At 42.3% G+C, this 27,458-nt stretch overlaps 1 protein-coding gene across 3 annotated transcripts in view; it reads left to right on the plus strand.

Annotated features, from left to right (window-relative positions):
• The first annotated feature begins 2,191 nt into the window (after nucleotides 1-2,191).
• LOC111950242 (pyruvate carboxylase, mitochondrial) overlaps nucleotides 2,192-27,458 on the plus strand; it is a 99,740-nt gene continuing 74,473 nt past the window's right edge. The window contains exons 1-8 of one of the 3 annotated variants that reach the window (XM_023967664.2): nucleotides 2,192-2,650; nucleotides 13,237-13,378; nucleotides 13,502-13,686; nucleotides 13,804-13,969; nucleotides 14,140-14,285; nucleotides 14,383-14,500; nucleotides 16,978-17,129; nucleotides 22,156-22,274. In XM_023967664.2, coding sequence (XP_023823432.1) covers nucleotides 13,237-13,378; nucleotides 13,502-13,686; nucleotides 13,804-13,969; nucleotides 14,140-14,285; nucleotides 14,383-14,500; nucleotides 16,978-17,129; nucleotides 22,156-22,274 — 1,028 coding nt within the window. In that variant the 5' untranslated portion in view covers nucleotides 2,192-2,650. Of the gene's footprint in view, nucleotides 2,656-6,842; nucleotides 6,863-13,236; nucleotides 13,379-13,501; nucleotides 13,687-13,803; nucleotides 13,970-14,139; nucleotides 14,286-14,382; nucleotides 14,501-16,977; nucleotides 17,130-22,155; nucleotides 22,275-27,458 lie in introns of those variants that run through there. The other 2 variants (XM_023967663.2, XM_023967665.2) reach the window with 2 other exon arrangements.

A 27,458-nucleotide genomic window follows, 5' to 3' on the forward strand; every position in this document is an offset into this window, starting at 1 on the left:
CACACAATGTAAAAGTATGTATTAAGGTGTCCGTCTTTAATAGAACAAATGTAGACATTCATTAATGCATTTCTTTAGCAATGGTGGGGGAATGCCAAGATGGATCTGCGGTGGCATTAAAACAGCACCCCTTGTCAGTCATCTAGTGTCTGTCTATACACTGAAAGTACCAAACATTAAGGATACCTTCCTAATATTGAGTTGCCCCGCCCTGATCCCCTTTGACTTCAGAACCTAATTTTGTCGGGGAATGGACTCTACAAGGTGTCGAAACCGTTCCACAAGGATGCTGGCACATGTTGATTTCAGTGCTTCTCACAGTTGTGTCAAGTTGGCTGGATGTCCTTTGGGTGGTGGACCATTCTTGATACACACGGGAAACTGTTGAGCATTAAAAACCCAGCAGCGTTGTAGTTCTTGACACAAACCGGTGCGCTTGGCACCTACTACTATACCCAGTTCAAAGGCACTTAAATATTTTGTCTTACCCATTCACCCTCTGAATGGCACCCATACACAATCCATGCCTCAATTGCCTCAAGGCTTAAAAATCTTTCTTTAACCTGTATCCTCCCCTTCATCTACACTGTTTGAAGGGGCTTAAACAAGTGACATCAATAAGGGATCATAGCTTTCACCTGGTCAGTCTATATCATGGAAAGAGCAGGTGTCCTTAATGTTTTGTACACTCAGTGTATAAATCATTGCTGTGCACATTGATTGACGTTGGGTATTGCGAATAGCACACAGTACATTTCAAACATTAACCAGAAGCATATACTACAAAGCAGAATCAATAAGTTAGCCAGCTAACTTAATATATTTAGCAAAAACGTTTTATTTTTTAGAAAGATGAGTTGAATGGGCATGGCAGGGGGGCACAACACCTGGCAGGGGGAAGATTTTCGGCACAACACATGTTCTCAGCTCTGGTGAGCGCCTGCCTAAGAGTGCGTTCATAAATTCACTCTGACTATCTACTCCGATTTCAGAGCACTCGTATGAGTGTGCCAGAGCGCAGAATAACTGATTAATTTAGGAATCATCAAGACCCTTTGATTTTGACCGGTGTCGGCAAAAAGAGCATAATTAAATTGTTACCAGCAGCACAGTTACAGTCACTAGCAAGTTAGCTTGGGTGCCGTTGTGAAGTCAGAAAGCTCCGATCCAGTGTGCGCTCTGAAAGCTCCGAGAGCGAAACCCTCTGAATTTACCAACTACCTATGGAACGCCGTTTGGGTCTTTGCGTGTCAAAAAAAGATACACGTCAAATAAGCTTGTTGACCAATCAGGACCTGAATATGACTACACCTCACATAATAATTTAACGCGTTCATAATTTTTTTACGTAGTTATTACACTATCACTAGTATTTCATGTCACAATGATTAATCGATACGTAAGCTATGATGCTGGTGAAGTTGTCGCGCGCACCTACAGTGCTGTTCATTAAAAAAAGCTTGCTAGCTCATGGATGCAAACAATGTTCTTCCTCAAAAACATAGCAAAACTACATAATCTGTTTCAGTAGTTATAGTTAGCCAGTTAACTATATAGCTAGGTGTCATCATCTAAAAATAACCCTCTTTTATAAAACAGTTCTCATTTGATCAATGGTTGTCGGACCCATCTTTGTGAAGCTAGCCCCAATAGTGGACTTTGCGGTTAGCCTTCAAAATAAAAGTATGTCATTGACAGTGATGCAAATTACACTCTGGCACTCCGGATTGAATTTACGAACATCGCCCGAAATAAAACACTGAAGATAGGTGATTTTTATTGGAGAAGCAGTTTTAGCCCATCACACTTGTAGGCGATGTTGGCTAGTTTAACTTATGTGTAGTTACACGTCATTGGGTCAACGGTTCTCGCGCCACACGGCGCATGTGCACGCCATCATATCACATGCACTCCTTCGATATAAAGTTGTTTTTGACGAAAATGAAAACGTGTCATTTTGTCACTTTCACGAGGTTGCAGAAATAACATTGCCAACTACTTAAGACATGGCCTCGGATATAGGTTGTACCTTTAGATTTAGAGAAAATTAACAACTAAGGAAGAACATTTCACTTCCAGGACTGGTCTGTTTCGCAAGCGTTCCCGGAAGTCTCGCGATGTTGCGTCTCTGGGTTTAGGAACTCAGTGGTTTAGCTTCAGAATCAATAAGCTATTTCTAGTTGTTTTATCAAAGTTAGCTGGCTAACTCATTGATAGTATACACCTCTGGAAACAGATAGACAAAATAAATTGATATATAGATCAGGCCCACTGGATTCTCTATGGCATCGGGTGCGAGGGTATTAATGGGCGTAATCAAGATAACCAATAGCAAAGGGGGTGGGCGAGTCGTGTGAGTGAGTTAGACGTCTCATGTAAATAGACAGCTAGCTAGTCTTTCAAACCCCAGACTTTTTTCTGTCATCAACCGGGACTGCTAGCTGGGGTGCACAGAAAACAAACAAAAAGCACGATCTGAGGGGGACCTCCGTCATCTCACAGTACCCAGCTAGCTAATTACGTTAATTGAAGAAGAGTTATCTGCCAGCAACAATCAATAGCAACACACCTGCTAACGTCAGATAGCCACAGATAGTTAGCTGGGAGACTTTCAAGCCTATTCAAGCGTGCTAACGTTAGACTTGAAGAGGTAAGGTAAGTTTGTTTGCATTATCGTTACAAGTCTTAGATAATGTTTTTTTGAGGGGGGTTGTCACCTTTGCTTATCCCGAGGTAGTTGGCCAATATCCGTCCATCAAATCATATTAACGTTACTGCAATGTGTTTGCATGCAGGTACAGAGCAGTTAGCTAGCAAGCAGTTGTTTAGCTAGCTATGCCAGCTAGCTGATTTGAAGAGTTGGTTAGTTAGGTGGCTGCATCAGGGGTAAAAATGGGTAATGCAGCTGCATCTCTCAAATTATGGTGACATTTCAACATTTTGAATTCTCTATCACCTTAAACGTTTGGACTCAAGCAAATAGTTACATCGATTCTCTATGTTCTGACTGACATAATACGTCAAACGTGAGAACATTGAGATTGATTTGTTTGCTCTTTCTATCAGTGAAGAACCTTGACTTTGTTGAACCAGGTAAAGTTGCCGGAAGATTCCGTCCCTAGTTGTGCTTTATTACACTGAGCTGCACTGGGGTCAGACAGCATGACAGTGTAGTGCCAGAAACCATGGAGAACTTGAAAGATATGGCTTGAAAAAACATACCTCAATTCAGGGATGAGAAATTTAGTTGTACTCCGAATCGTCCCATTATCCCAACTGTTACACTGGGAAGATTGAACAGAAAGACTGAAATGGCACTAAATAAGGTGAATGACATGTCCAACTAAATGCCAGACAGGACTGATGAATGACTGCTTGGTGGCTGGCAAGCTCGGTGGTAGGTAGGTTGATGTCATGGTACGATGGACTGCACCCACTGTGATTAGTGACACTTTAAAGCCATCCAAGTACCAAAATACATCTTCTTGGAGGATACGAGGTACTCCTTGAAATGAAGTAACATAGTAATAATCTCTTGGTCATGAGAAAATAAAAGATATGGCCTATTTTAAATAGGAAATCTTAAATAAAATCACTGCTAATCACTACTCCCCGCATGGGTGCAGGGGACCTGCTTACTGCAAAAACAGGACTCAAGCTGGTCTTCATACTGTACTATAGGGCTGGGCGATATGACGATATATGTTGTGTGACGATAGAAAAACGTCTATCGTTTCATATTGTGCTCGTTTATTTTGTTGTCGCAAATCACACTCTTTACGGCAATATTTTTCGTCAATTGGACGACGCTTTGCATTCTTCCACATGTGCCGTGTGGAAGGAAATTTACAACACAAACAAACATGGAAGAGCTTGAACGTGACACGGAGCTCGTATCTAAAACAGGGGCAACTTCGGTCACATGGACGTGGTTTGGATATGAAAGTCTGACATGGACCAGAAAACCGTCTCCTGCAAAATATGCCGCAGGCCGGTCCCGACAACGGGCTCAAACACAACTAATCTATTTTACCACCTACGCAAGAATCATGTGAAACACTACGGAGAGAGTACGGATGAGACCCAAAAAAGTATAGTCAAATGCTCAAAACAAACCCCCAACTCAGACTTTGCAAGAGGCTTTTGCCCGCGGCACACCATATGGCAAAGAATCACGAAGATGGAAGGGGATAACAGCTGTCGTTTACAACTTACATCTGCAAAGACATGGCCCAAATTTACACGGTCGAGAAATGGGGGTTTCGTGAGTTGGCGCTAACATTCGACCCAAGGTACCAAATGCAAATTGATATGTGACACGTATTAATGCCAAAATAACATGCAAAACAGCCAAGCCCCCAAATAAATAAATATATATATTTTTTAGGCCTATATTTTGTTTGCAACTATAGTTGATGTGTTTTATATTTACATTTTTAGATTTTATACATTCATATTTTGTTACATGCTTAATTGAACATTTCACAGGTTCTACTTAAAATAAATAATGAAATGAGTAACTACCTTTTTTATTTGTTGAGTATAATTCAAAATGTAATGTAAAGGCCTATTTCTGATGGGGTCATTTTATATAAACTATTTATTCTTTGAATTTACAGAATGTGCTATATCGGGATACTGTGAATTAATTTGCTATTGTAAAGTTGAAGTCGGAAGTTTACATACACCTTAGCCAAATACATTTTAAATTGTTTTTCACAATTCCTGACATTTAATCCTTGTAAAAACTCCATGTTTTAGGTCAATTAGGATCACCACTTTATTTTAAGAATGTGAAATGTCAGAATAATAGTAGAGAATGATTTATTTTAGATTTTATTTCTTTCATCACATTCCCAGTTTACATAGTGAAATAGTATTTGGTAGCATTTCCTTTAAATTGTTTAACTTGGGTCAAACGTTTTAGGTAGCCTTCCACAAGTTTCCCACAATACGTTGGGTGAATTTTGTCCTATTCCGCCTGACAGAGCTGGTGTAAGTGAGTCAGGTTTGTAGGCCTCTTTGTAGGCCTCTATAGGATTGAGGTCAGGGCTTTGAGATGGCCACTCCAATACCTTGACTTTGTTGTTCTTAAGTTATTTTGCTACAACTTTGGAAGTATGCTTGGGGTTGTCAACTTGGAAGACCCATTTGCGACCAAGCTTTAACTTCCTGACTGATGTCTTGAGATGTTGCTTCAATATATCTACATAATTCTCCTCCCTCATGATGCCATCTATTTTGTGAAGTGCACCAGTCCCTCCTGCAGCAAAGCACCCACACAACATGACGCTGCCACCCCCGTGCTTCACGGTTGGAATGGTGTTCTTTGGCTTGCAAGCCTCCCCCTTTTTCCTTCAAACATAATGATGGTCATTATGGCCAAACGGTTCTATTTTTGTTTCATCAGACCAGAGGACATTTCTCCCAAAATTACAATCTTTGTCCCCATGTGCAGTTGCAAACTGTAGTCTGGCTTTTTTATGGTGGTTTTGGAGCAGTGGCTTCTTCCTTGCTGAGCGGCCTTTCAGGTTATGTCGATATAGGACTCGTTTTACTGTGGATATAGATCCTTTTGTACCTGTTTCCTCCAGCATCTTAACAAGGTCTTTTTTCTGTTCTGGGATTGATTTGCACTTTTCACACAAGTATGTTCATCTCTAGGAGACAGAACGTGTCTCCTTCCTGAGCGGTATGACGGCTGCGCTGTCCCATAGTGTTTATACTTGCGTACTATTGTTTGTACAGATGAACGTGGTACCTTCAGGCGTTTGGAAATTGCTCCCAAGGATGAACCAGAATTGTGGAGGTCTACAATTTTCTTTGAGGTCTTAGCTGATTTCTTTTGATTTTCCCATGATGTCAAGCAAAGAGGCACTGAGTTGGAAGGTAGGCCTTGAAATACATCCACAGGTACACCTCCAATTGACTGAAATTATGTCAATTAGCCTATCAGAAGCTTCTAAAGCCATGACGTAATTTTCTGGAATTTTCCAAGCTTTTTAAAGGCACAGTCAACTTAGTGTATGTAAACGTCTGACCCACTGGAATTGTGATACAGTGAAATAATCTGTCTGCAAACAATTGTTGGAAAAATTACTTGTGTCATGCACAAAGTAGATGTCCTAACCGACTTGCCAAAACTATAGTTTGTTAACAAGAAATTTGTGGAGTGGTTGAAAAACAAGTTTTAATGACTCCAACCTAAGTGTATGTAAACTTCTGACTTCAACTGTGTGTATTTATTATTAGTATTATATATATTTTTGACAACTGCAAACTTCAACGAGTCGGGCATTCAAGGAGTTGGTTTTATGGAAATCTGTGACATCATCGGCCTCCCCCTTGCTTGAGGAACAATGCAGAACAAAAGAGGAAAGGCCCAATCCCTTTTATTCTATATCATTACATACCTGGACCACCTATTGAGATGTTCCTTTTGTTAAATAAATTGGGTGTTTAAATGAGGTGAAAAGGAGATTGGAGTGACACTTCACCAAGGCCTTCTGCCTTATCCCAAGGGTTCTCAGCTATAAGCACCACTTACCGTTGGGACCATGTGAACTACAATCCCAACGCACTGTTTTAACACTTAGAAACGTCAATCATCGCTTGCGATTACGGTTTTCGAAACATATGGAACTTATCTTTCATATCAGCGGAGAAAATCTTTCAAACAAAAAGGATACTTACTGTAGTAGATTTGCACAGACCCATGCGGCTGTGTGCCTCCAGCCGACGAACTACACTTCCGCTACACTTCCTCCCCAGTTACGCTTACGCACAGGTCTTCGAGCACGCTAGGTGGCTAATTAGCACAGGTGGTCACTTCTGTTTTCGATAAACAAGCGCTAACATTGAGGTAAGGCCGTGTGGGGAACCTCATTTTATTATTTCTTGCTGAAATGAAATATACGTTCCTTATGTTAACAATATTGTGCCGCAATCGATGTGTTAATGTTCAGACAGAGTGTCGGTGCTCTTAATGCTCTAAACAAAACTCCCCTGGCCAGAAAATGAATAGACGCTAAAGGCAGTGTCTATTAAGATAGGTCGTCACTAGCTTCTATACCCAGAAAGTCTTAAATTGTAGAAATGGGTGGGGTTTATCTTCTTAAAATGTGATTTTAACCTTAGGCACAAGTTTAGCAGTGTGGTCAACTTTACATTAAGACCAAAAACACAATTTCTGTAGCCATTTTTGACTTTGTGGCTGTGGAATCTGACTTTGTGGATATTAGACGCTAGTAGAACACTCCTGTTGACTCGTTCTCATATAGGCCAAGCAGTGTTCTTCGATCACTTTCCTGGGGACCAATAAAGTGTCCAGGGCCTGGTTTCCCGATAGCGCTGGGTCTTAGGCTTATGAGTGTCTTTAACGATGCATCTTTCCTACAATTTGAAGCATTTAAAAAAAAAAAAATGCTTGTTTGTATCAATTGCAAAGACACTGGCAACTTTATATTTGTAGTCAACTTTGTCTCGTTGACTGCCAATAACATCACAACAATCTCATGGTTTATCCATGTTTAGTGTAGATGTTTCGTATATAAATTGACATGGGAGGGCAAAAAAGCAACTAACGACGCACTAAGTTGTTCTACGAGTGGTCTGAGGCAGGCGTAAGATTACTTGTGTTTTTAAATTCTACGTTAATAACAATGATTTTGGGAAACGGCTCAGATTTAAAGATGCTCCTACGAAGGTTCTAACGGTGAGCCTAGCCTTAAGATTCTTTAGGGAAACCGGGCCCTGGCCAGTCCAAAGTGCAGACCAGACCCTTGGCTTGGGTCTGCTGGACCAATCTGAAGAACACTGCCACAGTAGCCTATATTGTGCATTAGTAACCCAACCATCTATTGTGATATTTTCTAATGGTTTCTACTTTTTTCACCTCTTACTAACCAACTGCTGTCCCTACATTTTCAGTCTGCAACATTGCTACATTCATGGTTACAAATGGCATTTAGGCCTAGGTTCAAGTTACCCTTGCCAGGCTTACAGTGATACTGAACACATGGCTGGGAAAGAGACTAGGTTCAAATATGGGAATCTTTACACAGCCTATATTTGTTTCACCCTGCAGTGTATTTGCAAGTACTGTCTTAAAGGAAATGATCAGCAGGAATCAAACTTAATCAGATGTTTTTCTAATTTAGATTGTTCCATTAATTGGTAATTGAGGCCTATTCATATAGCTGGATCTATACAATATCCACTCAAGTTTATACCATTTCAAACCTCAAAGTGATCTGTCTAGTAGATAGTATCTGTTAATTGAGCAGGAATAGTTTTTGTTGCAGAAACCTGTTCAAATTTGACTGGTCACATACACATGGTTAGTAGATGTTAATGTGAGTGTAGAGAAATGCTTGACCTTCTAATTCCAACAGTGCAGTAATATCTAACAACTACCTAATACACACATCTAAAGGGGGGAATGAGAATATGTACATATAAATATATGGATGAGCCATAGGCAAGGTGCAATAGATGGTATAAAATACAGTATATACATGTGATATGAGTAATGTAACATATGTAAACATTTTTAAAGTGGCATTGTTTAAAGTGACTAGTGATCCATTTATTAAAGTGTCCAGTAATCGGGTCTCAATGTGGGCAGCAGCCTTTCTGAGCTAGTGATTGCTGTTTAGCAGTCTGATGGCCTTGAGATAGCTGTTTCTCGGTCCCAGCTTTGATGCACCTGTGCTGACCTCGCCTTCTGGATGGGGCGGCAGGTAGCCTAGTGGTTAGACCGTTGGACTAGTAACCGAAAGGTTGCAAGATCAAATCCCTGAGTTGACAAGGTAAAAAATCTGTCGTTCTGCCCCTAGGCAAGTCAGTTAAGAATTTGTTCAAATAAAGTCAACTAAAAAAATAGCGGTGTGAACAGGCAGTGGCTCAGGTGGTCACACCGCTATCATCCAGAAGGCGAGGTCAGTACAGGTGCATCAAAGCTGGGACCGAGAGATTGAGAAACGGCTTCAGCTACCTTGTCAAAGGTAGACTTCCCGCAGCACTCTTCTCAGTAAGTCAGAGGTCATTCTTATCTGTTTAATCGTTGTCTACAACATGAACACCTTGCTTGCACTACAATTGTCATTTATATAACTCACCAAGTTTCCACAAGAAAAAAAGTTGTCGAATGAAGGTGTTGAGTGATTGTCAAGAGCATGTCGGATCTGGAGTCATCTGTTCCAGATGAGTTGATAAAGTTGAGGCCTGTATGTTTATACCTGCATGGGGGGTTTAGCCAACAACTTTGTCTTGTTACAATTGCACTCTGGTTACAATCAGTACTTTCAACAAAAGTATCTCTCGGGTACTGCATTCCAGAATGTTTAGGATTTAGCCTAGTCTTGATATAATAAAACAACTTTTGTGAAGCTAAAAATGAACACGCTACAACTTAGTTGTTTTTAGTGGGCTATAGCCACCAGGCCTAGTAATGTATGCCACATCAATTTGTTGAACTGGTTGGTGTTTTTATGCATGTTAAATCTGGTTTTAAGACAATTGCCCTAACATGTTCAGTCATGTTGACTTCCCAATCTCGTATTTCTGTTGTGGAGTGGAAAAGACCAGCACAGAGACTGATGTAGGCACATTTTATTGAAAATGTAAACCACCTTGTTCTGCCTGTCGTAGCCCGTTTTCATAGTTGTCAGCAGACTGACCTCGTTGAACTATTTCTCTATTAGTGTCTTCTTTCCAGACGAGAAATGGCCTAGTTGTCACAATGTTGACTACTCTAACTGGCACCTTGTCCTAACCTTGACTGTACACATTTGACTCTCCAATGAGGTAATACTACATCATTTTAAATACATTTCATTGGCTTTGACAAACCAACCTTTAGTTCTCTCTCTGTGTAGTATTAATAACTCATCGGTGAGTCAACTTTGTCTGGAAAGAAGACACTGTAGGTGATAATGGAGAGACTGTTCAACAAGGTCAGTCTGCTGACGGGTGCTCCTTGGTGCCAGACTTTCTCTCCAGTGCCCTCGTTAAGCCATAAAGCAAACACACCCTGTCAGCTTGACTCCAGAACACATTGAAATACATTTGCAGCCTATTCTTGTCAGGGGAAAAACTGAGCGGAAATGGTTGACAGGTGAGCTTAGTTGGAGGCAAAAATGTGCAAGGCTGTATGACAGTAGGCTGCCCTTTACCATGTTGCACAAGTGATTGGACAAGAGGAATGTCATCAAGAATATAGTCTTTCATTTGGCCCACTTCCATTCATTCAGCCACAGACTTTATTTAGGATCACAAGTGCTGAGCTTGTTATGACTGATCAATGACAATCTTTAGCTCCTGTTAAAACATTTGCTGTTTAGACCTAGCGTCTTGTGTTTGGATAGACTGTTATGATCCAGGGCCCGGTTTTCAGATAGTGATGGAATTTAGGCTTACGAGGGTTTTAACGATGCAATTTTCTCACAACGGCTGAAGATGTAACATGCGTTTCCCAAAACACCACGCAGAGAGAACGGTCACTAAGTGCATCGTCGATACGGATAGGATCGAAAGAAAGGGAGCGCTGCTCTCAGATCAGCTTTCTCCATTCAAATCTTACCGCTTAACATAATTATTTCACAATACTGACGAAGGATCAGCTCCTAAAGAGAGATTACCATCTATGGCTGCAAATATTGAGGCGGCTTATTATACTGAACTAAAATATATGCGCATCATGTAAAGTGTTGGTCTCATGTTTCATGAGCTGAAACGAAAGATCCCAGAAATTTTCCATGCGCACAAAATGCTTTTCTCGAATTTTCTGCACAAATTTGTATACATCCCTGTTAGTGAGCATTTCTCCTTTTGCCAAGACAATTCACCTGTGGGATCATCTGAGACCAGCCACCCGGACAGCTGATGAAACTGTGGGTTTGCATAACCATAGAATTTCTTATACAAACTGTCAGAAACCGTCTCAGGGAAGCTCATCTGCGTGCTCGTTGTCTGCACCAGTGTCTTAACCTGACTGCAGTTCTGTGTCGTAAACTGACTTCAGAGGACAAATGCTCACCTACGATGACCACTGGCGCGCTGGAGAAGTGTGCTCTTCACGGATGAATCCCGGTTTCAACTGTACCGGTCATATGGCAGATGGTTTGCTGATGTCAACGTTGTGAACAGTGTGCCCCATGGTGGCGGTGTGGTTATGGTATGGGCAGGCATAAACTACGGACAACGAACACAATTGCATTTTATTGATGGCAATTTGAATGCACAGAGATACTGTGATGAGATCCTGAGGCCCATTGTTGTCATTCATCTGCCTCCATCACCTCATGTTTCAGCATCATAATGCATGGCCCAATGTCGCAAGGATCTGAACACAATTCCTGGAAGCTGAAAATGTCCCAGTTCCATGGCCTCCGTAGTCACCAGATATGTCACCCATTTGAGCATGTTTGTTTGGGATGCTCTGGATCAACGTGTATGACAGCGTCTTCCATTTCCCGCCAGTATCCAGCAACTTCACACAGCCATTTTAGAGGAATTGGACAACATTCAACATGCCACAGTCAGGAGATGAAGGAGATGTCGTGCTGCTTGAGGCAAAAGGTGGTGACCGGATACTGACTGGTTTTCTGATCCACGCCCCTACTTTTTAATAATTTTTTTAAATAAAAAAATGTAAAAGGTGTCTGACCAGCCAATGTGTATCTGTATTCCCAGTCATGTGAACTCCATAGATTAGGGCATGATTTATTTCAATTGACTGATTTCCTAATATGAACTGCAACTTTTGAAATTGTTTTATTTTTGTTCAGTCTACAATGCTGACCCAATAAAATTTCATAAAATCGCAGATTTTTGGCACATCATTGCGCACATTTTAGGCTACACATTAAATACAGTATATTGAAACAAATTAGACAGTAGCCTGCAAGCAAAATAGAACTCAATTGTTTGAACATGAAATGTAACTTAAAATATGATTGAAATTGGCCTATAGCCTATGGTTTATATTTTAATGCCGTCATCTCGGTTTTCATTTGAAGCATATTTTATACGTCGCTTGTTTGTATCAATTGCAAAGACATTGGCAACTTTGTAGTCAACTTTAGTTCAGATGTAATCGGCAGTCACAGAGATGGATAAACCATGTGATTATCTATTTAGCAGAAAATCTTCAGTGTATAAAGTGACACGGGGTGGGCAAAAAAGTATCTGACGCACTATCTGAGCTGTTCTGAGTGGCCTGAGTAGTTTAATATTGATGAGTTTTGGAAACAGGCCAGAGATTTAACGATGCTCCTACGAAGGTTCTAACGATTAACTTATTAGCCTTTAGATGCGTTTCGGAAACCGGGCCCTGTTTTATAGACCCTGATCAACCTCTTAGTGTAGGCCTGTTCATGTGAATACTTATGCAGATTTGAACTGGATCTGTAGAACTGCTGGTCGGACCATGGAGTCTGAACTTTTGACTACTGGAGTTCAATGCGGCTTCTGTGTCAGAGGACCAGTCTCATGATGGTTACAACAACAGGCCAACAGTTTTTGGATACTCCGAAGGGTTTTGATTGTTTTGTGAGCTAGGGTCGTGGGTTAGCACAGTTGGACATTCAACAATTTATATTTAACTCTTAAGTTCAAGTTCAAACCTGTTCATTTCCCCTTGACCTTTTTCTTAAGGAATCAGCTATTGCCAAATTGAGCTTCTAACTAGAGGCTAACCAATTTCTTAGGCAAATTTTCTCTGGCTATTGCAGTCTTCCTTGGAATAATGGGAATGTTTAACATTTCTACTCTCCAGAAGTCTGTGGTCAGAGTGTTCTAGATTGAGGCTGTCTCTGTCCACTCCCCAACACTCTCCTTACTCTGTTACTTGCACTCCTTCCAAGGTAATTCTGTCTTTTGGTGTCTTGTGCAGATATTTTTAATCACTGTACTTTACTGATGCCAGTGGTATGTAAACAGACATTTCTACAATTTAGTCAGCTATCTACTATTCCCAAATTCTTTCCAAGGTAAAGGAAGCGTTAGCTATAAATCGCTCACGATTAGATAGTCCTGTCTGCATCTTTTAATGCAACATTTGTCTGCTTTACAACTTTAGGCAATCTCCTTCTTGACAAGGTTGGCATTTTTACTGTCTTAAGTTGGACTACATACTACTGTATATAGGTCAGGACCTGTGTTGCATCATGCATGGGCTGTCAGTTGTTTACTCGTTCCTTCCTGTTCTTGTCCCCCCGTCCTTGACCTGTGTAGATGCTGCTGCAGGTTGGAGGCATGCGTTCGGCCCTGGGGCTGCTGGCTGTCAGGAGGGCATGCTGCCTGTCCCGCTCCAACCACACCTCCTCTCATACTCTGGAGTACAAGCCCATCAAAAAGGTTATGGTGGCGAACAGAGGTACAGTAACCATTCTCCCACCCTGGCCATTCTGTAGACACTGAAATGTCAGCCAAAGTCTTATCGCTAGTTTCCTCTCACCACATAATTCAATCCCCAGTTGACTAATCCAACCGCTTGTAGGTGAGATTGCTATCCGTGTGTTTCGGGCCTGCACTGAGCTGGGGATCCGGACGGTGGCTGTCTACTCTGAACAGGACACAGGCCAGATGCACAGGCAGAAGGCAGATGAGGCTTACCTCATAGGGAAGGGCTTGCCGCCCGTGGCTGCGTACCTGGACATCCCTGACATCATCAAAGTGGCTAAGGTAATATGCGTCTTTTCAAACTTTTCTGAACCAATTCTTACTACGTTTTAAGATCACACCTTTTATGCTGTCTTGCCACAACTTTGTCGTATCATATATTTAATATTTTCTTCTCAGGAGAATGATGTGGATGCCATCCACCCTGGGTACGGCTTCCTGTCTGAGCGATCAGACTTTGCCCAGGCGTGTGCCGATGCTGGGGTACGCTTCATTGGCCCATCCCCTGAAGTGGTGCGCAAGATGGGAGACAAAGTGGAAGCTCGAGCCATCGCTATCCGTGCAGGTAGGCTGGACACTCACTGCCATTCTCAGGACTGTCTGATGGATGTTTGTTTCATCTGAGTTTTAGGTTTTACATTTTTTAATCAGAATCATCAAACATACAGTCTTGCGTACAGTTATGTAAAAGTTTAGTTACACTCAGCTAACCTCATGTTTGATTTTTGCTTCCAGGAGTCCCAGTGGTACCAGGGACAGACGGTCCCGTCACTTGCCTATCGGAGGCCCAGGAGTTTTCCAACACCCATGGCTTTCCCATCATCTTTAAGGCTGCCTATGGCGGTGGGGGCAGGGGAATGAGGGTGGTCAAAGAGTACGAGGTGAGTAGAGATACCTGCGAGTAAGTAGGGGCTCCAATCTGAGTGTTTTGTCTTTGTGCTGTTTGACTTGTTGATCCCCGTCGGCCGACGTGTGTAGGAGCTGGAGGAGAACTATCAGCGTGCGTACTCTGAGGCCCTGGCTGCGTTTGGGAACGGTGCTCTGTTCGTGGAGAAGTTCGTTGAGAGACCCAGACACATTGAAGTGCAGATCCTGGGTGAGTTTGTTTGCGTGACTATTTTTGGGGGACATGATTCTGTATTTTACTAGGATTCCCACTAGCTACTACTACAGCAGCAGCTGCTGTTCCTAGGGCCCACACAAAACATGACATAATAAAGAACATTAATGGACAAGAACAGCGCAAGGACAGAACTGCATACATTTAGAGTAAGAATACACACTTGAATACATTTATGCCTTAGTTTTCCATGCATCAAGCATTCATTATAACGGCTGTACTGCAGCCATTCATTTTCCCATATTGCGATCTTTTGCTCCTGTTACAATTGCTTTGTCCTAAGCAGGTCCTGCCATCCTAATCTCACAGCACTAGTTGTTCTGTAAACACCAGAGAGAATCTCACATCAGGAACCATCCGTGTCCTTGGTTCTTCCTTTTTGACGTCAATGCTCTGCATAATCATGTGATTCATGGATGCTACTGAATGCAAGTGCAACACACGAAAATGGAAATGCAATAATCATGTTGAGTTTCACCCACGTTAAATCCTGCTCAGTTTCCCTGGTGTGGACAGAGCCTCTTTGTATGGAGCTGCAACAAAGTTTCAGCCCAGCTATGTTCCCCTGATGTGAATGCAGCAACCTTGACCCGGATGGAGTTGCACCGCACTCAGCCAAATCCCCCTGATGTGAATATAGCTACTTTGTCATCTACAGTTACCGCCGTCAATTGGTTTCCTGGGGTAACATGTAATCTCTTGAATCGTATGGAGTTGCGCCAAAGTTTCACTCTCGCTAGGTTCCATTACATGAATGCAGCAAATTTGAATCGTGTGGAGTTTCCTCCTGCTAAAGGTTCAACTTAATGGTTTCCACCTGAGCAACTTGTCTTACATTTTCATTCCCCAGCAGCATCCAACAATATACAGTGCATTCAGAAAGTATTCAGACCCCTTGACTTTTCCCACATTTTGTTACGTTACAGCCTTATTCTAAAATTGATTAAATAACCCATAATGACAAAGCAAACATTATTATTATATATATATATTTTTTGCAAATGTATGAAATATTACATTTACATTAATATTCAGACCCTTTACTCAGTACTTTGTTGAAGCACCTTTGGCAGCGATTACATCCTCGAGTCTTCTTGGGTATGATGCTACAAGCTTGGCACGCCTGTATTTGGGGAGTTTCTCCCATTCTTCTCTGCAGATCCTCTAAAGCTCTGTCAGGTTGGACGGGGAGCGTCTCTGCACAGCTATTTTCAAGTTTCTCCAGAGATGTTTAAGTCCGGGCTCTGGCTAGGCCACTCAAGGACATTCAGAGACGTGTTCCTGAAGCCACTCCTGTGTTGTCTTGGCTTTGTGCTTAGGGTCGTTGTCCTGTTGGAAGGTGAACCTTCGCTCCAGTCTGAGGTCCTGAGCGCTCTGGAGCAGGTTTTCTGACTAGTCTCCCAGTCCCTGCCGCTGAAAAACATCCCCACAGCATGACGCTGTCACCACCATGCTTCACCATAGGGATGGTGCCAGGTTTCTCCAGACATGACGCTTGGCATTCAGGTCAAGGAGTTCAATCTTGGTTTCATCAGACCAGAGAATCTTGTTTCTCATGGTCTGAGAGTCCTTTTAGGTGCATTTTGGCAAACTCCAAGCGGAGTGGTTTCCATCTGGCCACTTTACCACAAAGGCCTGATTGGTGGAGTGCTGCAGAGATGGTTGTCCTTTTGGAAGGTTCTCCCATCTCCACAGAGGAACTCTGGAGCTCTGTCAGAGTGACCATTGGGTTCTTGGTCACCTCCCTGACCAAGGCCCTTCTCCCCTGATTGTTCAGTTTGGCCGAGCGACTAGCTCTAGGACGAGTCTTGGTGATTCCAAACTTCTTCCATTCAAAAGTAATGGAGGCCACTGTGTTCTTGGGGACCTTCAATGCTGCAGAAATGTTGTGGTACCATTCCCCGGATCTGAGCCTTGACACTATCTTGTCCCGGAGCTCTACAGACAATTCCTTCGACCTCATGGCTTGGTTTTTGCTCTGACACGCACCGTCAGCTGTGGGACCTTATATAGACAGGTGTGTGCCTTTCCAAATCATGTCCAATCAATTGAATTTACCACAGGTGGACTCCAATCAAGTTGTAGAAACATCTCAAGGATGATCAATGGAAACAGGAAGCACCTGAGCTCAATTTCAAGTCTCATAGCAAAGGGTCTGAATACTTATGTAAATAAGGTATTTCTGTTTTTTTATTAATACATTTGTCAATTTCTAAACCTGTGTTTGCTTTGTCATAATGGGGTGTTGTGTGTAGATTGRGGGGGGGGGGGGGGGAAATATGATTTTTATCCATTTTAGAATAAGGCTGTAACTTAACAAAATGTGGGAAGAGGGAAGGGGTCTGTATACTTTCCGAATGCTCTGTGTGTACACACACACACACCAGTAAATTTACTTTGATCTTACTGGCCTAAATAACTTGTAGACCTACTGTCATTCCTGTCTCTCCCAGGTGACAAGTATGGTAATGTTATCCACCTGTATGAGAGGGACTGCTCTATCCAGAGGAGGCACCAGAAGGTGGTAGAGATGGCCCCGGCTGTACAACTGGACCCACACCTCCGGGACAGACTCACCGCTGACTCTGTCAAACTGGCCAGACAGGTACAAGATGCAACATGCCCACACACTTTGATGCATTCTTTTAATAGGTAGTGTCTAGCTAAAACTTCTTCTGTTCCATTAGGCAGGCTTCTTTTCAGTACTTTTTTTTATTTTTTAGAATGTTTAGAATTTTGGTACTATTGCCTTTTTGAAATGGCAGAGCTGTGTGTATTTGCAGTTTTGAATGGCATATAAGACCATTGTTATCTGAATGGAGTGTGGTTTTACTTTGCAATAACACGTCTAACACCATAGGCATGACGAATTATAGTTGAGAAACTCTGAACTTGTATGTTATTTTTATTCAAACATCTCTGCTCATAGGGAAACATTCCCTCTACCTCATTCCTGTCTTTATCCCACTGGCTGTCGGGCCGATTTAGGTGTGAAAAAATATATATATTTTCAGTAGAAATGAACTAAAGCCAGGGCCTTCAAAGCACAATGCGTTTGAAGTCACTTATAAGAAACTCTGAGCCTTACCAAATAGGTGTTCTCATTCAGTGTTGTTGTGCTCAGAGGGGCAGTGGAGAAGTGTGGGAGAAGGATGAAAAACCTTGAGGAAGATATTGCAGTGTAAGAACAGGATTTAGAGAGACGAGAGGGAGCCGTTTAGATAAAGAAAGGTAATTAAATCAGTGGGAATGACATTTTACCTGCAGGCTACCATAGGTAGGTACACTAGATGGCAGCATTTATCAACATAGCCACGGAAGGGACACCACGAGCAAGCTTGTGGGACTCCCACACTCAAAGAATATGCAGTTGCAAAATTTCCTGATTGCAATCAAGCTGGATTTTTTGTTTGTTATTGTGAGGTGGAAGCAATTACTTTGACATGAGAACAATTACTAGTGACGGTTGTGTCCCGCTGATTCCCCATCCTGTGTGTGATAAGCTTATTAGGCGTTGTGTACACAGTAGCTGGTGTGCCTGTCATGTGTACCCTTGAGCTAGCTGTCCTGCTAGTGCTTATCCCTGCCTTGTGTACTGCTTTATTTGCTGTCTGTTTTGGGGATGGAAAAGAGAGGGGGTGTGGTAGGTTTGGTATGTGTTTTGAAGGAGAGATCTTTTTTTAATGTGCTTTGTTGCCTGCATTTTGGGAACTGCCACTGTTGAGTGCATTAGTCTCTGTGTGAGGGGAAGGAGTTAGAGCACGAGAGAAAGAAATTGGGTGTGAGTGAGGGACATAATTAATCTCCATCTGTTCAATCATATGGCAGTGAGGAATGAAGGGCTGAGATGAGGAGAACATTTTGGTTTCTACTTTTAGAAAGCTGCTCTCCTAACAAAAACAACCCTGCCAGTGGTGGTTCACTGTCAGTCTGCTCCCAGACGAGCACAAGCGTTTTGCCGCACCTGCGATAACATCTGCTAAATATGTGTATGCGACCAATAGCATTTTGATTTGATTGGATATCAGATGCATTATGTCCTTCCGTATTGGTGTCCACTAGCGTCTAGCTTTTTGTGTCAAAGGGATTTGATGTTTAGATTTTTTTTTAATACAGATTAGTGTGCTGGAGGATCTATAAGTCTTCTCTCTAAAGGAAGAGAACATTTTAATGTCCAATGTTTCTCCTCCTATGTTTATCTATGGATCCCATATCTGTCAAGTCGATGACCTCTCCTGCTGTATTTGAGGAGGATAATGTTCACCCTAAAGGTGTCTGCATGATTCAGTTCGGCTAGCGCCTAACCGAACGAGTGCTCGCAGACTCCCTTAAGACTTTTAACTTTAAAAACAAGAAATAAGTGGTAATAGTACTGTCAATTTTGAGATGCTGTTGCCAGTATCGTTTCCTTAATTTCTCTTCATTGAACTAAGACGTTTGGTGCAGTATTTGTTTTTGAATGAAAGAATGTGAATGAAGATGAGTCGTCTCTCGTTGTCTGTTGTCATTCCTTATTGAAGAGTCCTTACTGTTGACCATAACCGACGAAGGGGCGTAGACTTCGGCCGAACTTCGGTGTGCCTGAACAGCCGAAAAACCCCGTGTCTTAGTCCAACACTAACAAAAACGTCACAATGTGGTCATAATGTATGCGCAAACTCTTCCAAACTGTTTCTTCTGGGAAGCATGCAGCCGCCTTTTATACCTTCACTAAATATCACCTTACTAATTATCAACTTCCCCAGACTTCCAAGGCTTTCATGAGAGGAAACCAGTTCAGAGAGAGAAATTGGCCAATTTTTATCCATTAATATTTAAAGCATTACCCAATTTTAATAATCTGCAGTTATTTTAGGAAACTGCAAAGAACTACTTGATTAAAAGAGGGTGGGCCAGCCTTTTATCTCCAGAGTAAGCTGTGTACCAAAATATCTGAGTGAAGCATGCTTTAAGTAGACTTAGTAAGGATTTGAGTTAGGAGAGAATTTTCACTAGAATACTAAAATAAAAAATGATTACTTTATATTACAATATTGATACCCACGTGTGTCAAGGTGTGGTTATAGTTATCTCTCTTGTACATTAAATACAGACACGTATCACTTCATAGTGGTGATACAGATGTAGGCCTGTTACAGCCGCACCCCTTTAATGAACAACATCAGCAGGGTTTATGTTCTACTTCATGGACAACATCAGCAGGTTTTATGTTCTACTTCCATGGACAACATCAACAGGTTTTATGTTCTACTTCATGGACAACATCAGCAGGTTTTATGTTCTACTTCATGGACAACATCAGCAGGTTTTATGTTCTACTTCATGGACAACATCAGCAGGTTTTATGTTCTACTTAATGGACAACATCAGCAGGTTTTATGTTCTACTTTATTCCTTTTTGGTTTTGCCTTAACTGAGCTATGCTGCAATCGTAAGATGAATCTCAGCATATTTTGATAAATTGGTGGACAAAAGTATTTTTACTCCAACCCCAGAAATGAGTGTCCTTGCAAGTCTGTGGTGTCTCTCTTGTTGTGATGTTTGTTTAGTCCTATATTTTTAATCCCAGCCCCCCGTCACCCCCCACAGGAGGCCTTTTGTCTTTTCGAAAGGCCGTCATTGTAGATAAGAATTTGTTCTTAACTGCCTTGCCTAGTTAAATAAAGGTTCAATAAATTAAATCAGTGATGGAACTCTCTGGTCAAGGGAAGCTAGCACAGGGAGTTTTGAAAAGGTCACAAAGTATAACGAGAATAGCTGCTAGAGAAATAAACCATTGGTGTGAACTATTTTATGTCTGGTTTCCATGGTGACAGCTGCTTTACCCCAAAACCTCTTAATCACAGGTCAGCTAGGGGGGTGCACAGCTTCCCTACTTTGCTCTTCTTGCCAACATGCTCCTTGAATTTCATATTTTGCTTCACCCCCCCCCCCATACACACACTCTATACAAACGACAGGCCTGTATTTTTCTTCTCAACTCATATGTTACACAGCAGATTGCTTAAGTTTCTGGATTATAGTGGTTGCACGTACAGTACCTATCCTTGGTGACGGCAGCAGTGTTTCGCTCTGCTGGCGTGTGCCTCACCCCCTCTCCTACTCCCTCCATCTTGCCGCCTCTACACCTCTGTGGAATGCCATCTGTTTCCCTCCCGTTCTAATCAAACCTCTCTATCCACATGCCAGTCTCTATAGTGATGCTGTACTGTTTAACTCCCAATACCCTGTGGTTTTCAGCAACACCTGCTTCTCCATACCTTTTCCTTATGTTTGCTAGATCTTAACAGTTTGCTGTAACACTAACAGTAGGCAGTAGATATCGGACCGCTTAAGTATACAAAGCCCATTATGAAATACAGCCTGTTCTATGCAAATTTCAGAAATTCACAGATATTTCTTTTACAGTGGAATATGGTCGCCAGCAGGTCTCCCGCTAGCAGGGTTTTTAATTGGACTGAAATTACTATGACTATTTCCTGTGGCACTCTTAACACTTATTTCCAAACATTATTGTAATACATACAGTGCTTGTCTGTTTGTGTGGTCTATGCAGTGTGTGATATAAGCTGTCTAGTTGTGAGCCTGCACCTTAACATGGGGGGACTGTCTGAATGGATGAGAGGGGTGCCTGCCCTGGTTGGCAGAGATGAGTTTTAGAGCGCGGGATGAATTACAAAGATAAATTGGATCAGATTTCAGTGAATTTTGGCCGTCGCAATCTCAAGCTTCTGCAGCGATGTGGAGGGAGAAATGGTCTGATAAATTATTTCCTGGTGCCTCCGTGCCTGTGCTCTAGTAGGGCTGTCATTCTTACAGACAGCACGGACGTTCATAACTATAATCACAGCCTGGGATATCACACGCTATCTTCCTTTTGTAGCTGTCAGTCTTGTTGTCGCTTCCCCATTTTAGGAGATTTAGTTGTGTACTGTAAGATATTCAGATGAACAATTTTGGTTTGTGAGTGGTTAATTCGTTATGCATTTTTATCAAGATAATTTTACCTTTTTGAACCCAGAAATTGTAATCTCTTCAAATAGAATTCAGAATATGAGAATGTGCCTTCTACAAATAACTTACTATGTATAGGGCTGCCCATGGAGGAAATCTGACTGCACACTATATTGGACTATAGTGGGTTCCCGAGTGGCGCAGCGGTCTAAGGCACTGCATCTCAGTGCAAGAGGCGTCACTACAGACCCTGGTTCGATCCCGGGATGCATCACAACCGTCCGTGATCGGGAGTCCCATAGGTCGGAGCACAATTGGCCCAGTGTCGTCCGTGTTAAGGGAGGGTTTGGCCGTGGTAGGCCGTCATTGTAAAATAAGAATTTGTTCTGATTTACCTAGTTAAATAAAGGTTAATTAATAAAAGTCATGGAATGTGAGCAACAAAGCTCTTTTTAAGGATGGAGTACTTGAATACAGTCTCCCCCCTTGTATAACTGTGCCTTATTAACAATGACATTCTTGATGGAGTACTTGAATACAGTCTCCCCCCTTGTATAACTGTGCCTTATTAACTGTGACATTCTTTATGTCCTCAAGTAAGTTTGAAGTAGCCTATTTGTAGGTTTGAAGAAGCAAAGTAAAGGTTTGTATCTAATTGGATCTGTCTGTATGTACAGGTGGGCTATGAGAACGCTGGCACAGTGGAGTTCCTGGTGGATAAACATGGAAGGCACTACTTCATCGAGGTCAACTCCCGCCTGCAGGTGGAGCACACCGTTACCGAGCAGATCACGGAGTGAGTCACAGCCGTTACCATGTCACCTCTGACAACCTATAAGACTGTGTTCCCTTTAAAAACAGAATTTATTTGCCACATGTGCCGAGTACAATAATGGTAGACTTAACCGTGAAATGCTTACTTACAAGCCCTTAACCTACAGTGCAGTTCAAGAAGAAAATATTTACTAAGTAGGCTAAAATAAAAAGTAATACAATAAGAATAGCAATAACGAGGCTATATACAGGGGGCACCAGTACCAAGTCAGTGTGCAGGGGTACAGGCTAGTTGAGGTAATCTGTACATGTAGGTGGGGGCGAAGTGACTATGCATAGGTAACAAACAAGCAGCAGTGTACGAGAAGGGGGGGGGGGGGGGGTGTTGTCAATGTAAATTGTCCGGTGGGGATTTTTATGAATTGTTCAGCAGTCTAATGGCTTGGGAGTAGAGCTGTTGAGGAGCCTTTTGGTCCTAGACTTGCCGCTCCGGTACCGCTTGCCATGCGGTAGCAGAGAAAACAGTCTGTAACTTGGGTGACTGGAGTCTCTGACAATTTTCTGAGCTTTCCTCTGACACCGCCTATTATATAGGTCCTGGATGGCAGGAGCTTGGCCCCAGTGATGTACTGGGCCGTTCGCACTACCCTCTGTAGCGCCTTACGGTCAGATGCCGAGCAGTTACCATACCAGGCGGTGATGCAACCGGTCAGGATGCTCTCAATGGTGCAGCTGTAGAATCTTTTGAGGATCTGGGGACCATGCCAAATATTTTCAGTGTCCTGAGGCGGAAAAGGTTTGTCGTGCCTCTTACGACTGTCTTGGTATGTTTGGACCATGATAGTTTGTTGGTGACGTGGAACCCAAGGAACTTGAAACTCTCGACCCACCCCACTACAGCCTCGTCGATATTAATGGGGGCCTGTTCTGCCTGCGTTTTCCTGTAGTCCCCAGTCAGCTCCTTTGTCTTGCTCACGTTGAGCGAGAGTTGTTGTCCCTGCATCACACTGCCAGTACTCTGACCACCTCCCTATAGGCCATCTCATCGTTGTCTGTGTTCAGGCCTACCACTGTTGTGTTGTCAGCAAACTTAATGATGGTGTTGCGAGTCGTGTTTGGCCACGCAGTTGTGGGTGAACAGGGAATACAGGAGGGGACTAAGTACACACCCCTGAGGGGCCCCAGTGTTAAGGATCAGCGTGGCAGACTTGTTGTTGCCTACTCTTACCACCTGGGGGCGGCCTGTCAGGAAGTCCAGGATCCAGTTGCAGAGGGAGGTGTTTAGTCCCAGAGAACTTAGCTCCGTGGGCACTATGGTGATGAAAACTGAGCAGTAGTCAATGAACAGCATTCTCACATAGTTGAAGTCAGAAGTTTACATACACTTAGGTTGGAGTCATTTAAAACTCATTTTTCAACCACTCCAATTTTCTTGTTAACCTCTCTAGGGTATGTGGGACTGTAGCGTCCCACCTCGTCAACAGCCAGTGAAACTGGAGGGCGCCAAATTCAAAACAACAGAAATCCCATAATTTAAATTCCTCCATTTTAAAGCTACACTTGCTGTAAATCCAGCCACAGTGTCCGATTTCAAAAAGGTTTTACGACGAAAGCACACCAAACGATTGTTAGTTATGAGCCAAGTCACAGAAAAAGACAGCCATTTTTTCCAGCTAAAGAGAGCATTAACAAAAAGCAGAAATAGAGATAAAATTAATCACTAACCTTTGATAATCTTCATCAGATGTCACTCATAGGACTTCATGTTACACAATACATGTATTTTTTGTTCGTTGAAGTTCATATTTATATCCAAAAATTTGAGTTTAGGCAAGACGCTACTGTATCACTTGGCAAAAAGCCTGAGAAAATGCAGAGCCCCAAATTAAAATGATTTACTATGAAAATTACTATAAAATCTAACTTTCATTAAATCACACATGAACGATACCAAATTAAAGCTACACTGGTTATGAATCCAGCCAACATGTCAGAATTCAAATAGGCTTTTCAGCGAAAGCATACGATGCTATTATCTGAGCATAGCACTTATAGTAAACAAAAGAGAGAACATTTCAACCCAGCAGGCGCGACACAAAACGCAGAAATAAAAATATAATTCTTGCCTTACCTTTGACAAGCTTCTGCTGTTGGCACTCCAATATGTCCCATAAATATCACAAATGGTCCTTTTGTTCGATTAATTCCGTCGATATATATATCCAAAATGTCCATTTATTTGGCCCGTTTGATCCAGAAAAACACCGGTTCCAACTTGCTCAAACATGACGACAAAATATATCAAAGGTTACCTGTAAACTTTGCCAAAAAATGGCAAACTACTTTTGTAATATAACTTTAGGTATTTTTTTACGTTAATAATCAATAAAATTGAAGACGGGATGATCTGTGTTCAATACAGGACTAAAACGAAATGTTGCATGCCTTCTGTTTGATTGAAGCGCAGGTACAGGACACCTGGAGTGCCTCGACTTCAAGATGGCCGTATTTCTTCAAAACACAAAGGAATAACCTCAACCTATTTCTCATGACTGTTGACATCTGGTGGAAGCCGTAGGAACTGGAAGCAATTTGCTTAGAAATCTGGTTTCCCAATGAAAACTAATTGAAAAGACAGTAACCTCAACAAAAAAAAACATCTGAATGGTTTGTCCTCGGGGTTTCGCCTGCTAAATAAGTTCTGTTATACTCACAGACATGATTCAAACAGTTTTAGAAACTTCAGAGTGTTTGCTATCCAAATCTACTAATAATATGCATATCTTATCTCCTGGGGATGAGTAACTAGCAGTTGAATTTGGGTATGCTTTTCATCCAAACGTGAAAATGCTGCCCCCTACCCTAGAGAAGTTAACAAACTATAGTTTTGGCAAGTCGGTTAGGACATCTACTTTGTGCATGACAGTCATTTTTCCATCAATTGTTTACAGACAGATTATTTCACTTATAATTCACTGTATCACAATTCCAGTGGGTCAGAAGTTTACATACACTAAGTTGACTGTCTTTAAACAGCTTGGAAAATTCCAGACAATTGTCATGGCTTCTGATAGGCTAATTTACATAATTTGAGTCAATTGGAGGTGTACCTGTGGATGTATTTCAAGGCCTACCTTCAAACTCAGTACCTCTTTGCTTGACATCATGGGGAAATTGTAGACCTCCAAGTCTGGTTCATCCTTGGGAGCAATTTCCAAACGCTTGAAGGTACCACGTTCATCTGTACAAACAATAGTACGCATGTATAAACACCATGGGACCACGCAGCCGTCATACCGCTCAGGAAGGAGACTCATTCTGTCTCCTAGAGATGAACGTACTTTGGTGCGGAAAGTGCAAATCAATCCCAGAACAACAGCAAAGGACCTTGTAAAGATGCTGGAGGAAACGGGCACAAAAGTATCTATATCCACAGTAAAAACGAGTCCTATATCGACATAACCTGAAAGGCCACTCAGCAAGGAAGAAGCCACTGCTCCAAAACCGCCATAAAAAAAGCCAGACTACGGTTTGCAACTGCACATGTGGACCGTACTTTTTGGAGAAATGTCTTCTGGTCTGAAACAAAAATGGAACTGTTTGGCCATTATGACCATCGTTATGTTTGGAGGAAAAAGGAGGCGACTTGCAAGCCAAATATCACCATTCCAACCGTGAAGCACGGGGGTGGCAGCATCATGTTGTGGGGGTGCTTTGCTGCAGGAGGGACTGGTGCACTTCACAAAATAGTTGGCATCATGAGGAAGGAAAATAATGTGGATATATTGAAGCAACATCTCAAGACATCAGTCAGGAAGTTAAAGCCTGGTTGCAAATGGATCTTCCAAATGGGCAATGACCCCAAGCATACTTCCAAAGTTGTGGCAAAATGGCTTAAGGACAACAAAGCCCTGACCTCAATCCTATAGAACATTTGTGGGCAGAACTGAAAAAGCGTGTATGAGCAAAGAGGCCTACAAACCTGACTCAGTTACAGAAGCTCTGTCAGGAGGAATGGGCCAAAATTCACCCAACTTATTGTGGGAAGCTTGTGGAAGGCTAAAATGTTTGACCCAAGTTAAACAATTTAAAGGCAATGCTACTAAATACTAATTGAGTGCATGTTAACTTCTGACCCACCGGGAATGTAATGAAAGAAATAAAACCTGAAATAAATCATTCTCTCTACTATTATTCTGACATTTCACATTCTTAAAATAAAGTGGTAATCCTAACTGACCTAAAACAGGGACTTTTTACTAGGATTAAATGTCAGGAATTGTGAAACTGAGTTATAATGTATTTCGCTAAGGTGTTATTTAACTTCCGACTTTAACTGTAGGTGTTCCTTTTGTCCAGGTGAGAAAGGGCAGTGTGGCGTGCGATTTGCGATTGCGTCATCTGAATCTGTTGGGGCGGTATGCGAATTGGAGTGGGTCTAGGCTGTCCGGGAGGATGCTGTTGATGTGAGCCATGACCAGCCTTTCAAAGCACCTCATGGCTACCGACGTGAGTGCCATGGGGCGGTAATCATTTAGGCAGGTTACCTTCACTTCCTTGGGCACAGGGACTATGGTGGTCTGCTTCAAACATGTAGGTATTACAGACTCGGTCAGGGAGAGGTTGAAAATGTCAGTGAAGACACTTGACAGTTGATCCGCTAATGCTTTGAGTATACGTCCTGGTAATCCGTCTGGCCCAGCGGCTTTGTAAATGTTGACCTGTTCACATCGGCTACCGCGAGAGCGTTATCACACAGTCATCCAGAACAGCTGGTGCTCTCGTGCATGCTTCAGTGTTGCTTGCCTCGAAGCTAGCATAAAAGGCATTTGGCTCGTCTGGTAGGCTCGCGTCACTGGGCAGCTCGCGTCTGGGTTTCCCGTTGTAGTCCGTAATAGTTTTCAAGCCCTGACACATCCGACGGGCGTCAGAGCCGGTGTAGTTGGATTCAATCTTAATCCTGTATTGACGCTTTGCTTGTTTGATGGTTCGTGTGAGGGCATAGCGAAATTTCTTATAAGTGTCCGGATTAGTCTCCCGCTCCTTGAAAGCGGCCGCTCTAGCCTAAAGCTCGATGCGGATGTTGCCTGTAATCCATGGCTTCTGGTTGGGATATGTACGTACAGTCACTGGGGACGACGTCATCGATGCACTTATTGATGAAGCCGATGACTGAGGTGGTGTATTCCTCAATGCCATTAAATGA

This window comes from Salvelinus sp. IW2-2015, linkage group LG23 (genome assembly GCF_002910315.2).
Source record: "Salvelinus sp. IW2-2015 linkage group LG23, ASM291031v2, whole genome shotgun sequence".
NCBI lineage: Eukaryota > Metazoa > Chordata > Actinopteri > Salmoniformes > Salmonidae > Salvelinus > Salvelinus sp. IW2-2015.